At 48.1% G+C, this 14,453-nt stretch overlaps 1 protein-coding gene across 2 annotated transcripts in view; it reads left to right on the top strand.

The window, feature by feature from the left end:
* Positions 1-14,453, top strand: part of CSMD2 (CUB and Sushi multiple domains 2) — a 292,865-nt gene that overhangs the window by 179,984 nt on the left and 98,428 nt on the right. For both annotated transcript variants that reach the window (XM_065698010.1, XM_065698009.1), the window contains exons 15-20: positions 7,646-7,972; positions 10,118-10,312; positions 12,445-12,583; positions 13,281-13,468; positions 13,854-14,042; positions 14,260-14,376. In XM_065698010.1, coding sequence (XP_065554082.1) covers positions 7,646-7,972; positions 10,118-10,312; positions 12,445-12,583; positions 13,281-13,468; positions 13,854-14,042; positions 14,260-14,376 — 1,155 coding nt within the window. The remainder of the gene's footprint in view (positions 1-7,645; positions 7,973-10,117; positions 10,313-12,444; positions 12,584-13,280; positions 13,469-13,853; positions 14,043-14,259; positions 14,377-14,453) is intronic.

Below are 14,453 nucleotides of genomic sequence, written 5' to 3'. Positions count from 1 at the left end.
ACACGGTCGCTGTGCTGTGCAGGAGCCAGCAGCAGCACGGTGCCACCACCACTGGAGGCTGTGTGGGCTCATTGGAAATGGGGCATTTACTCTCTCGGACAAGCTGAGCACCAGCGAAACCCTTTGTGTTGTTGAGAGTTGTCTTTGAGCTGGCAGCAGCAGGAGGTTGGCACAGCTCGGGGTCCCCGTCACCACGCAGGTGTACGGCACTAACACAGTCATAGAATCCCAGACTGCTTTGGGTTGAAGGGAACTCAAAGCTCATCCAGTTCCAGCCCCTTGCCACGGGCAGGGACCCCTTCCACTGGAGCAGCTTGTTCCAAGCCCCTGTGTCCAACCTGGCCTTGAGCACTGCCAGGGATGGGGCAGCCACAGCTTCCCTGGGCACCCTGTGCCAGCGCCTCAGCACCCTCACAGGAGAGAGCTTCTGCCTAAGAGCTCAGCTCAGCCTCCCCTTGGGCAGGTTCAAGCCATCCCCCTTGGCCTGTCCCTACAGGCCCTTGTCCCAAGCCCCTCTCCAGGTTCCCTGCAGCCCCTTTAGGCCCTGGAGCTGCTCTCAGGTCTCCCCTTCAGCAGCCTTCTCTTCTCCAGGCTGCCCCAGCCCAGCTCTCCCAGCCTGGCTCCAGAGCGGAGCTGCTCCAGCCCTCGCAGCATCAGTCATCTTCATCAGGCATTTTGATCTTGTGGGTTTTTCCATTCTTTTAAACATCTGATTTTCCTTAATAACAACATAAAATCTGTCTTCTCCTTAGTGCTAATTACTCCTTCTTACTTTTTTTGTTAATCCCATATCAGCCTATTGTATCTGCTGCATAATCTTAGCTCGTCTTCCAGACATCACAAATGTTAGTTCTGAGCTGGGCTGCTAACCTTTGTGTGCACTGTCTGGTACAAACAGGCAGGATTAGGAGCTGGAAATGCAAAGTGCAATAGATGTTTTTCCCAGCAATGTACTGAACAGAACCCTGTAATTTCATATCACTTGGCAAGGTTTTCATTTAGCTCTAAATTAAGTTGTCAATTGGTCATTATTTTCTTTCTCTTTGTTTTTTTCTCTTTTCTTCTTTTCTACCTGTTATTCACAGCATCCTATGGAGCCTTCCCGAGGAAGAGTAATTTGGATGAAAGTGTGTTTTATAAGTTAGCAGTGATAAAAGCATAGTTTGCCATTTAAAAATAATAGCTTTTTAACAGAGAGAGTGGTTAACCCTTGGGGCAGGCTATTGAAGGCAGTGCCGGGCTCTCCATCCTTAGTCGTTTATAGATTGAGATGGGGGGGTGCTCCTTTCTGGACATCTGTAGGTACCAGGAATTGTTCTGTAGTCTGTACTAAGGAGGTGGGTGGTTAAGGTGATCACAATGACCCTTTCTTGTCCAATAATACTTCCAGAAGGGTTTCTTTTAAAGGAAATGATAGTTGTTTCATTGTAAGGGAGGTTTTCAGGCTTCTGAACTGCAGCATGGGCCCTCCTTCTGATGAAACCGGACCCTTTGTGTGCTCTTTTATCCTTCATTCCTCTTACTTTTTGCAGTGCTGATGGGACAGTTTATGTCAGCTCCCAAAATGTTTCTCCCTCCTGCTGTAAACAGGTCTTGTTTTTCCAGCTGACATTGGGCTTGCAGATGCAATTGCTTTGAGTGGATTTTGGGGGATCTGTCGGAATTCTGTTGATTTTCCTTTCCCCACTGGTTTGCTGTGTGTGGCTCTTTATTTTCTTACACTTTTCTCTTTCCAATGGTTTTATGAAGCACCCTGAGATGATTCTCCTGATGATGAATGGCAGAGACACCAATTATCTCTGCCAGATGATCTAGGATAGGGACTTGGTAGCTAACCGTAACCTTCCAAACCACATCAGCTCTGCGCTCTGCAGAGCAGCCATTCGCATCCTGGGTTTCTGCCAAGAACCAGGCTCCGTGCCTGCCGAGGCCACGTCCATGGCTTAGATGGCTTCTGCAACAGATGCGTGTCCTTCAGGACCCATTAGCACCTTCTGCTTGCCCTGGATCTTGTTGGGTTCAGAGCAGCAAATCAGTGGTGAAATGCTCTTTATGCTCAGCCTGTTCCCAGGAGCTGCTGAGATCTGGTCTTTCTCTGGCAGCAAGGGAGGCAAATTAAATGAAGGCAGGATTACCATGATCTCTATATACATGAGGGATTTGTAGCTTTTGTTAACAACCTTGTTTCATGGTTGCAGCCATGTAAGACCGTTCCCTTCTTAATTTTAAGCAGGGCACTCTCCCTCAAAGCCCTTGTTCTGCATTGCAGCCCCAGTTTATCAAAGCACTGCGATTTAAATGTTTGCTTAAGCAGACATACATGCTTAAGTGCTTGGCTGGGCAGCAGTTGCACCTAAGAGCCTTCTCAGTTGCAATGAATTGTGTTCTAATTGTCCCCCATGAACTCCAAGGGCATTTTATTGGTGTAAATTTCCCATTTCCCTTTCTGTGACTTTATAAGAGGGCTGCGTGACCAGCCCAGTCCTTTCTGCTCTTCCTTGAGAGTTGCCTCAAGCTGTACATCCTCCAGCATGCCGCTTGTCAGTTAAGTTGGGAAGTTTCCCCTGGTGTCTGTATCAATGGAGGGCTGGATGCATGAAGCACCTGGGTTGAACCAGAGCCTATTTTCTCCTTGGTGTTGCTGTCAGTGAGTTCTCTCCAGCTCATCTGGGGTGCTCCCAGCCGTGTGCTCAGTGCTGGTCGGGAGGATGCGCACTATATTGGGTTGTCTCCATCCTTGTTATTTTACTGATTGAATCAGTTGAACTGTTACCCTGATAGGGCTTCATGCTGCTATAAATGAGCTGTCCTGTGCCAAGGCATCTGTCCATGTTCCTGACAGCAATTGCTCAGCATGATGGGTTGCCTCTCTTCACATGAGCCTGGATCTGAAATGACACTCACGGGTTTCATCAGGCAAGGAGATTGTCTCTGTCCCCTTCCCCTATCTCAATATCCAGAAAACGGGAATATCTTGTGTCTTATGTTGCCGTCTTCAATCTGGTCTGCAGAGAAGTTTCCTAATGCCTGTTTTACTTCAATGCTTTACGTGTGGGGTTGGTGTTGGAGGAAGCTGCAGTGGGGTGTTTCCAGTTTGCTGGTGGAGTCCAGGAGTGCAAGTTTCTCTCCAAGGCTCCTTCTGTTGTTCTCCATTAGCATTGGCTGTCACATCTGGCTGAACCTGCCCACACACCCCCTGCTGCACTTCTTCATGGGGTGCAGGTACTGTAGTTGCAGTTACACGCTCTGGGAGTGCCTCACCCTTTGCAGCGCACTGTGCTGAGGCCATGGGGCTGTGTGGAGCTGAGTCCCAGTCTGTTACAGGAGCTGCTTGCAGGAGATGGATGTGTTGCAGGAGTTGTGGATGGCTCCGAGCACTGCAGCAGCAGAGGGATGCTCTGCTAAACCGCGAGGGAGAAGTACATGGCAAGAGCACTCGACTGCTTTGGAGCTTTTGCCAAAAAGTGGCAATTAAACTTTGGGCTTGTGGACACCGCCACCAGTTCCCAAGGGAGACTGCAGGGAGGGGGAGAGTTCCATGTGAAATAAACAGGCACTCAGGAAAGGACCGTGTCTTCATGCCTTGGAGCACCTCCTGAATAACAGATGGCTGCAGAACGCTGGCAGGCAAGCAGCACGATGCTGTCCTGGTGCGGATCAGCATCTTCCAGTAAGTTTTAGGAATTTGTCTTATTCCCAGTAACGCCATCACTGTTCCTGCTGGAGTGGATAGAATTGAAACCCACTTTGGTATTTCAGTGCTCTTCCCTGTGCACAGAGGCTCCTATACAGTCTGGTTTAGGTTCACTGATAATATTTTCCTCAAGGTCTGGTACCCAAAACCTGCCTGTTTTTCATTCTTCTTAATTTACCTGCTGTCCTGCCCCTGGCAGCCACTCGCTGGCACTGGCAGCTGCTCCTTCAGAGGTTGAACTGGGAGTTCTCCCAGTTAGCATTGTCTCTGGACTCCTTTCCCTCACCTCCCCCTTGCCGTGTTGGTGCTTTGGGGTTCTAAGAAGGAAGATGCATCGCGATGCAGATGTGCTTATTGAAACAGATACAGAAGGAGGAAAATACAGGATATAAAACACTACCTCACAGCTGGAACAGTGCCCTGAGCTCCCAGCACTCTCAGCTATTTGGGATGTATGCTTCCCGAGCGAGGCATGCCGGTAGCAGCCAGACTCCTGCTGAGCTCCTGGTTTTCCAGTCCATCATCAGCTATGCCTGGAGGAGGGATCTTCTTCAAAAGGAAAGGTAAAGCAGCAAATCCGCTACTGCCTTCAAGCTCTCTCCCATCGGTCCGAGGCTGTGGGGATGATACCTGAAAGCTGACAGAGGAGTCAGGTATTTTTTTGTTTCTATGGAGACTGCAGTTATCCCAGTGATGCTCTGCTTGGTTTTCAGCTCCTGAAGTTGGTGCCTTTCCCATTCCCATGCATTGCAGGTGTGCCCTCTCCCTGGGATCAGCCCTGTGCAGGATGAGCTGGAGAGTCTGGGGCCACTAGGCGTTCCTGGCAGGAGAAGCAAGGTGGTCTGTGAGGAGGCAGGATCTTCTGAAGGCAGAAGAGAAAAGAAGCAAGTTGTGCTTGGTCTGCCCAGAGGAATGCAGCAGTTGCTCCTGGGTGAAGGTGCAGAAACAAGCAGCTCTGCTGGTGAAGAACTGTCAGATAACCTCCGTGTCCAGCTTGGCTACGAGCATCACTCGCTGTGAGGGGACCACAGAGCAGCATCCTCAAGCCGCAGCCACATGTGCACTTGCTGCCACAAGAAGAAGCAATGAGCTGTTTCTTTGCTGTTTTACTGCTCTAAATGAAGGCAGAATCTTGATACTGTGTGTGATGACTTGAATAAATACCTTGTACTCGTTCATTAGCGGCATGGGTCTCACTGGCTGTGGTGGGTACTCTGTGTGTACCCAGTTTTGCTGTCGTTTATTCTGCTGTATTTAATAATGGGATTTTCCTTATTGCTTTTGCAGTACTTGATCAGTAATGATGATTATTGACACAGATCGGTTTAGGTTATAGCTGTGAACCTGTGCTGTGCACATTATGAAATGGCCTCGTAACGTTTAAGAACAATGATATTAGATATTAATGCCTGTCTCTCAGCTGAAGGAGTGACGGGTGTTTCCAGCTCAGGCATCCTGACAGGCAGGCTGCAGGCAGCAGCACTCACCTCTGCCTGTCACGTTTGCAGTGACTGCTCGCTCCTCAGGGGCTCTTTGTTCCCAACTGTCTCAGATGCACAGAGCAGCACGAGACAGGTAGCGCTCAGCTGCCTTCCTCCTTCCGTGGGTCCTGTCCTCTTCCTTTTGATAGCGCATTTCAGTGTCTGACATCTCCATAAACAGCTTCTGCTTTTATGCAAAGTGTCCAGCAAAGCACCTCTGAGAAAGCGGAGGCTGATGCGGATCCTGGACCAAAAGTCCCCTTTCATGTTGAAGAAAAACCTCTCCTGCTTTAAAAGATGGAGAAAATCTTCCTATCACAGACACCATGAGCTTGTCCATGAACCTGCTGATCGGGTGTTGCTTCCTGGGTTGGATGTGTCTGTCTAGGGGTGAAGCCGAGCTCCCCACTGCACGCAGGAGGGCTTGGACATGGGTGCCATGGCCGGGGATGTGGGTGCGTGGGGCAGTGGCCTTTCTCCTGCAGCTTGGCTGTCAGCAGCACTCGTTACTTTATGGAAGATCAAAAGTGTCATTTGCTTCCCTGCGGTGGAGGCTGGCGAGGGTGGGTTTCTGTGTCATTGTGTTTCATCTTAGCAAAGGTTAATTTTCTATTCTTCCCTCCCTTTGCTTTTCTCTCTTTTGTCAGCAAGTTCTTTGTTGTTGTTTCCCGAAAGGAGCCGGCAGCTCTGTGCTGTAATAGCTGTGCTAGCAACCGTACCTCTCTGCTGTGGGCTGTGTGATACTGTGGGTCCTATGTGAATGCTGATTTACCCCTTTGATGAGGAGTTCTACCACTAAGACTTTTCTCTGTGCAGTTATTTTCAATACCTATTCCTAGGCAGATTATACCGAGCTTATGGTGGCAGAATTATTTGACAGCATCCCTTAATATTTCAGCATCTAGTAAAGAACCCAAATCCTGAGGATATTTTGCAGTTTGCTTTCTCTTTAATCTCTTTTCTTTGTTGCCGAGAGCAGGAAATAGATTGTGTAGCTCTTAGCCTTGATAACGTCATGGTAACGTCCATCTTATTTGATCTGAAACCATTAAGTGTTGAAGGAAGACAGGGAAAATAACAGAAGGAGGGTGAGCATTGAACCAAATAATTGTATAAATGCCAACAAAAACCAGCCTCATCCTTGGTGCAGCGTCCCTTTTGCCAGGAGTGAGTGAGATGTGTGTTCCAAGGAATGGATTTTCCCAAGGATGTTGGTGGGGAAAGAGTTGGGTAAAGCATACATACATAAGAGACCAACATTGGGTAGGTACCACTTCAAAGGCAGCCTTGCTTTCTCAAACTAATGGACTTTGTCAGCTGAAATACAGTATATATTGAAACCCTTGAGAGCTGAAGGGTTCCTCCATGCGCACTGTTCCCCTCAACTTCAGTGGAGAGACCGGGTTTAATTATTTTCCTGGGACTGGCAGTCTGGCTTGGTGCCTCTTTTTGGTACGCTGCCAGCCAGCCGAAGTCAGTGATTTATCTGTGATGGGAAGGGGAAGGGTCCAGCCCACCAGAGCTGCCCCAAGCCCCTTGGCATTTGAGGGAAGCTTGGGACGGCTCCTGGGCTGTGCCTTGCCTGGTGCAGCAGAGTCCTCACCAAAACCAAACAGCTTTTGTTTCTCACTGCCCGTTTGGCAGAGGTGTAAACCGCTGCCCAAGGAGACAGAGACAAAGGCAAATCGACTCGCAGCTCGTTCTCAAAAGCGTTGGCAATTTATTGCTGTATCAATTATTTAATGCATTATTATTTATTGCTGTGCAATTATTTAATGCAGGATGAGCATAGTCTGAATGTGGGGAGTTTGTCCACGTGCAGTGGGATTGCCTGGGTGCAGTCACATCTGCTGAGGAGCACGGGTGAAAAGCGTATTTAGCCAATAGAAAGTAAGCTAAAAGTGCAGCTGTAAAACATACCCTGAAAAGCCTGCACTGTGCTCAGAGCTGCATCCACGGTTACCCAGCACTCGGGCAGGGATGCAGCAGACGAGCCTGGGGTTGAGCATGGGGGAGCAGTGAACTGATTCCTCCCCTCAGGTTTACGTTGTGCCAACTCATTTAATGCTGATGTTACTCTGCATTAGGTGTAGTCCCGCGTTTGGTTCTTGTGGGGGCTTTCTCTCAGGCACGTGCAGGAGAATTCACCTGCAGATTAGCAAATCCCCACCTGCTTGAGTGCCATTTTCTTCCTGCAGCAAAAGCAACCTGTGCTAGGCTGGAAGATGGCAAATAACCCAAAGTGGGACTGGAGACTCTTTTGAAGTCACGTCTTCCCCATGCAAATAAATCACTGACAGCAGGCGGTGAATGGAGCACTGAGCCCTTCCTTTCTTTAATTGCCTCTGAGAAGCAAAGCAATTGGGAATTTGCAGGAATCTCCCAGCTCAGGGGATAAGGGGAAGGGGAAATGTGACAGAGCAGCTCGTAGGAGCTGTGCTGCATGATTGATGCTGATTTCTTATTGCAGTTTCCTGCTTTTTCAACTTCACCACCCCGTCTGGGATTGTGCTGTCACCAAATTACCCTGAAGAATACGGAAGCAGCTTGCACTGTGTTTGGTTAATTATAGCTAAACCCGAGAGCCGCATTCACTTGGCTTTCAATGACTTTGATGTGGAGCCCCAGTTTGATTTCCTGGCTGTGAAGGACGGTGGCACTGCCGAATCCCCGGTGCTGGGCACCTTCTCAGGAAACCAGATCCCCTCCTCTCTGACCAGCAGCGGTCACGTAGCCAGGCTGGAGTTCCAGACCGACCACTCCATGGAGAAGAGAGGCTTCAACATAACCTTCACCAGTAAGTGCCCCGTCCTTCCTCCTGGTTTTCATTTCAAGCTCTAAACTCTTGGTGGAGACCGATAGGCAAGGGTTTGATCTTGCTAAAACTCCTGCAATTCCTGAGGAAATCCAGAAATTAGGGATTACTTCAGATTTGCAGCTGGGTAATAGAGGATTGGTGTCAAGCTTAGAGCGGATCGCTCAGGTTCTTCCTGGCTGTGAAGTGTTGTCCAGCAGTGTGAAAGACACAGTTTGCCCCTGGATTATCCATCCTTGGAGCAGCCAGGGCTTCTCTTCTACCACCAGCCCACAGCTTGCTGCATGCTGTGGGCTTTCTGCTCTCCTCTCATACCTCTGTTCCGCTCACTGGGCTGAGACACTGCTTTGTGGGGAGCTTGGCGTATTCGATCTTGGATGCTTGCGTTCATCAGTCAATCCTATCACCACTTGCTAACACCTAAAAGCATGCAAGACTTTGGAGATAAAGGGAACCATGTAGCAGTGTCTTAGCATATAAGGCCTTGAAACTTCCACAGAGGTATTCAGCTTCACCTAAGTCCAGCCTTCAAATCTCAGATGGATGCTATAGTAATTTTATCCTCATATTGTCCTATAATTTTCTAAAGAGTGTTATTAAACCTATTCAGCAGAACTGATAAATGACTTTGTTACAATAGCCTTTAGTGGCACAGCTGAATTAACAGCCCTTGGAGCCATGATTGCAAATCCTCTTTATTCAAAGAAATAAAATCAGAGGTCTTAAGAAATCATTTGCCACACTACAGCAGGCAGAAGGTTCATCAGATGAAGTGGGTCATGTATGGTAGGATCACATAGCCAGGATTGAGCCCTAGGTCCTGTGAGGGGGAGACAGCTCATCCAGGAGCACTGCTGGTCCCTCCAGGATGTGTTTCTGATACGTTACCTACCGGTGTTGGGAATTGTGGCTGTCCTCCTGAATGAAGACATTTTTAAAGCAAATTCTTTATTGTTGTAAATGACTCTTAAGTTTGCATCAGTTAATGTGTTCTGACTGCTTGAATACCAAAAGGGAACTGCTGAGTCGTTCTCAGATACTTTGCCATCCCAGTTCAAGTATGAGAGAGGAGACAACATCCTGCTACAAGGGACAGAGCACAAAGAACAGCTTCAGCCTGTGTTTTCCCCTTCAGCAGTGTATCTAACAAGATTGTTAGAAGAGTAATGATGCTCTGTAAGAAATCCAGAACTCATCTGAATTTGGTCAAGTGCATTAAAGATATTAAAGCATGTGTGTGTAATTAATCTGGAGGCTTTAATCTTTAATATGCTGCTCATCTCTGAAGACCACCTCCCAGCGTGTGAAGATCTAGTACATAATTATGCACTTAATGGGGGGTGAAGGCTATAGACTTACTTTCTGGCCTAGTTTTTAGCTGCTGGAAAAGGACAGGCCTTTAAACAGAGCTGTGTGTCTGTGCAAGTCCACGTGCAACTTTGCAGCACCTAGAAAGGTAGTTGCTGTGTGTCCATTTTATCCTAGTCATGATGACAAGCAAGGTCCACGGCAGTCAATCACAGAGGATGCTGAGAGGACCCTTACTTTTAACTACAGGGCCTTAAAGCTTTCATTTTTTTTCATTAATGGTTAACTGATGTCCCTCTATGCAGATGCCTTTGAGTTTTTTAAAGTCTTTATGTTGAGTATCTGTGTATTTTCATACATGGAAGATGGCTAAGGCAACAGCTTGGTTCTGCAGGCTCCTTTCTGGCCCCTGTTGCTGCATCCCAGCACCTCTTAGCCGCAAATGGCTTTAATCTCATCCTTCCTCTGTCAGGGTGCAAATGAACACTTGCAATAGAGACAGGGGACAGAAAAATCTGAGTGACTTCAACTAGATGAAAAGTTGAGCAGTGAGAACACACACCTGGGTGTCTCAGAGAAGAGGTGGTGATGTGTATCTGGCATAGGCTGACTTGCCCACATGGAACACAGTGGCTTTGCTGGATCAAATTCAAGTCCATGTTGTTTGGTCTTCCCTTTGAATCTGTCCCAATGTCAAGGGGCAAGAACAAGTACTGTTCCCTACATAGAAAGTATTGCTTAACTGCTAAGTGTGTGGTCCAACGTACTTTTGCATTGGGCAGAGGCAGAAACTCACTGTTCTCTTTCTTTCCTTCTTAGCATTTAGGCACAATGAATGCCCTGACCCTGGTGTGCCTGTGAATGGAAAGCGATTTGGTGACAGCCTCCAGCTCGGCAGCTCAGTGTCCTTCCTGTGTGATGAGGGCTTCATTAGGACCCATGGCTCAGAAACCATCACCTGCATCTTGAAGGAAGGAAACGTGGTCTGGAACAACGCAGTGCTCAGATGTGAAGGTGACTTTTATCATCTTTCCTACCAGTCTGTACATGCAACCTGGAGGGAGAATGATCCCTGGTGTTCTGGGGAAAAGGCATAGCAGTTCTGTCAAGGTCCCAGTCAGATAACCCATAGGGAGGGTGCACAGTGCTGCCATCATATAGGCAGAGGCTCTTGTTGAGAGCTGAAGGACTCCTGGACTTAGTTCTAACCTTCAGCTTCTCAGTTATGGCCAGGATTTCACCCAGCTCTGGAAGGTGTTGTCGGCACAGGAGGTTTTCCTGAGGAGGCAGAGCCAGCCCAGCAACCACCGAGCACCGAACTCGATTTTCTGTGAAATAAATGATGGGGATTATTTTTATTAGCTCAGTTCTCATTGCAACAGGCGTTTTGCTAATAACGATGATAAAAGGCTTTGGTTTACTGGTGACTCAAAGCTTCCCTGCTACTCTTGCCATGAAGGGAATAGGAAAATGGGACCATACACAGTGACGTTTTTCTGTCCTGATTTTTGGTACATGTAAAATATATATTATTTATATAATGAAATGTGTAATATTTATATCATGAAAGAAGCAAAAGGTACAGATCTCGACTGTGAGAAGTGAACATGCACGTACCTTCAGCATGTCTTCCTCAGTATCAGTCCGGTGTGATGGACTCTGACAGTCGAGAGCCACAAGTTCTGCATTTACATGTCTTTGCTACAGCAGCTACAGTAGTGAACCCAGCAATGTGGCTTGGATGAAAGGCTTTAATCCAGATTTCACAGCTTTTTCCTAGTCCTTTAAAGCTTCTACTGTGGAAACATGGAAAAAAAAGAAGTGAAAAGTCTTCCTCTGCCCTCTGTTCCCAGGGAAGTGATGCCCCGCTCTGGTATTTACAGTAATTTGAATAACAAGTACTGTGCTATTGAGAAATAGTACTGTAATACTGAGAAATAATTTGGTCCTGCATTGTCGAGTGGATGAGCAGCAGAAATTGCACAATCAGCCCCATTGTCTTTCAGATTGAAAGAAGAAGGTGTCAATTGTGTTCAATAACTTCCACATAGAAGAAGCTGAACTTTTTTATAATCTTGTATAATGTTTCTTTGGCAATCAGCAGGCACTAAAATGTCTGCAGGTTTGATTCAGGGTTGCCATTGCTTGCATAAGCCTTGAAGTTTATGTATGTGTAAGTGTAGAAAGGAAAAATACATTAAATAATACAATTCTAATGAGCTTTTATCTTGGGAAGCTTTGATAACCTTGTGCCATTAACTTGTGCTTTTTCTCTGTGATCACAGTGGTGATTTCTCTGGCTCACCCTTCACTGTGCACTCGGTTAAGTGAACATTTTAATTAGGTTTTTAAAGAAGGAGGAGGTTTATAGAGCCACACAAGGCACGTGTGAGCGGCACCAGGGACTTGGGCACAAAGAAACACCAGGGTGATGGATCCTGCTGAGTGCTGAGCAGGGGGAACACGAACAGGAGCAGACACATTTTTCCATCCCATTTGGTTTCTTTAGAGGACAATGCGTTGCAGTTATTGAGGGTGATAGGATTTTGTACCTCTGGTCCATCAGATCCAGTGTGCTTTTTCCAGAAGAGATGATGATGTGCCTTCAGCTTCTGCTGATGGCACAAGGGACCACAGTGCGGAATAAATGCCACAGTCTTGTGATGTCCCTCGTGGTAGAAAAGACACGACTCAATTGCCACAAATACGAAAGATTTTCTGGCACCTGCAGCTGCTGAAATGCAAACTGACCTTGCAGTTTTCTGTGGTTTTATATCTAATAATTATTGTTATACCCTGTCTCCTTAGAGCCACTGCACAAGGTCAGGCTGCTGACTCCCACAGATACAGCAGCAGGCTGCTATATCTTCAGTTTAAGCTGAAAAGGCAATTTCCTACCAGCTAGTGTTGTTATTTCATAGAATCATAGGATGGTTTGGGTCAGAAGGGACCTTAAAGCTCATCCGCTTCCAACCCCCTGCCTCGGGCAGTGACACCTTCCATTAGACCAGGTTGATCATCTGGAGCTGATTTTTTTTAACGCATGAGAAACAGTAGTGCATGAAAGCTATTGCATGGCAGGACAGACTGCCCGGGGGAGGAGTGCGTCTCATCGTGCCTGAATCCTCTCATGTCCTTGTCCTCAGCACCCTGCGGGGGCCACTTAACATCACCCAGCGGAACCATCCTCTCCCCGGGCTGGCCTGGCTTCTACAAGGACTCGCTCAGCTGCGCATGGGTCATAGAGGCCCAGCCGGGCTACCCCATCAAGATCACGTTTGACAGGTACTCACCTGGGGCTTCTCAGAGGGTTCCTCTCTGGGCTTGTTTGCCCTGGCTCCAGCAGTGCCGAGCTGTGGCCACCAAGGAGGAGAAGGGAGCGAACCGCTCAGCGCTGTGTTCGGCAGCCACGTTCTCCCTTTCTCTTTCCTTTTGTTAATTACCTCCTGACAAGGGGTTAGGATTCACCTCACGTTCCTGAAGAAAAGGTGGGAAATGGTGGCGTTTTTTCCCTTCTCGTTTTGACTAAGTCCTGCTCATTGGCAGTGCTGTTTCAGGTGTGCGTAGGACGTGTTTGTGGAGGCTGAGCTCCCACGTGTTCAGTGTGCAGCAGCAGTGAGGATCCTGCGTGCTGAGTCTCTTGACTTGCCCTGGATCTCATGTTTGAGGAGGGCTGAGCTTTCTTGAAGGGTCTCTGTGCCTGGGAGGTGATTGTGCATTTAGCAGAAGACATTTGTTACTGCAGAGGCTGTTTGGTGTCAGCACATGAAGCAGGCAAAGGATCAGAAGCTGAAATGGGTAGGAGGGGAATGGCATTTTCTTGGTAAGATGCTCCCTCCGCTGAAGGTCACCCATAGGAACAGAACCATGTTTCACCCCATGGCATGTGCTGCCTTCCAGTCATGAGGGCACATTCAGAACTGCAATGAAGAAAAGTTAGTGATGCTGTTTTTTCACAGACCTGTTCTTGTGTCTCTTTCAGGTTTAAGACAGAAGTGAATTATGACACCCTGGAAGTGCGAGATGGCCGGTCCTATTCTTCCCCGCTGATAGGTGTCTATGATGGGACTCAGGTGCCCCAGTTCCTCATCAGCACCAGCAACTACCTCTACCTCCTCTTCACCACTGACAAAAGCCACTCTGACATAGGCTTTCAGATCCGATATGAAAGTAAGTGGAAGGTACTCAAGTAATTCCGTGTTCACCAGCAGCACAGTGCTCTCAGTCAGAGCCCGCTGGACTCGCTTTTCCCCTTTGCCAGGCGGTTAGCGCTGCTCCAGTGACTGGAGAGTGTGAAGCTGCTGCAAGGGAGGGAGCAGTTCTGCTTTCTGACTTACTTGCTTAGAGTTTTCCTGTTTATTTTAGCATCTACGGAATATTGCTGATTTTAGGAGGCAGCTTTGAGTTCCTCCATCCATTTCATCCTCTTCCTTTGGGGCTAATCAGTAGGACTTTGAGCTCGTAGGAGGCGTTGAACTCCCCCCAGTTTAACAACAGCACCTTGCAACTCCGCAGCCACGGGGTGCTCTGACACGAGTGGGTTTGTTTGCCACAGCTGTGAAGCTGCAGTCGGACCACTGCTTGGATCCAGGGATCCCGGTCAATGGCCAGCGCCACGGGAATGATTTCTACGTGGGAGCGCTGGTGACGTTCAGCTGCGATTCCGGCTACACGCTGAGTGACAGCGAAGCGCTGGAGTGCGAGCCCAACTTCCAGTGGAGCCGGCCGCTGCCCAGCTGTGAGGGTGAGGAGCACGGAGGGTTACATCTGCAGGAGGTGGCAAACACTTCATCTGCAGAAGCTACGCAGCAGCTGTACAGCTCACAGTGGCGTTTGACCTCTGGCCTGTGTTTGATTTTCATGGGGTGGGCTTTGTTTTGCCATTCACAAGAACTGAGATTCTTCCAGCTGACGATAGAGTTGGAATTACTGAATTCTTTGGTTATTATTTTTGTCTGCAGCTCTATGCGGAGGTTACATTCGTGGTTCCAGCGGTACCATCCTGTCCCCAGGCTTCCCTGATTTTTATCCAAATAACTTGAACTGCACGTGGACAATAGAAACATCCCATGGAAAAGGTGAGAGCCCTTTAGCCTGGAGCGGTTTTAGAGATGGGCTGGAGGATGTGGTCGGTGGGAGACGAGTGCTCCCTGTG

The sequence above is a fragment of the Lathamus discolor genome, chromosome 18 (genome assembly GCF_037157495.1).
Source record: "Lathamus discolor isolate bLatDis1 chromosome 18, bLatDis1.hap1, whole genome shotgun sequence".
Taxonomy (NCBI): domain Eukaryota; kingdom Metazoa; phylum Chordata; class Aves; order Psittaciformes; family Psittacidae; genus Lathamus; species Lathamus discolor.
The sequence above is the reverse complement of the archived record's forward strand: the minus strand, read 5'-3'. Positions and strand labels throughout refer to the sequence as shown.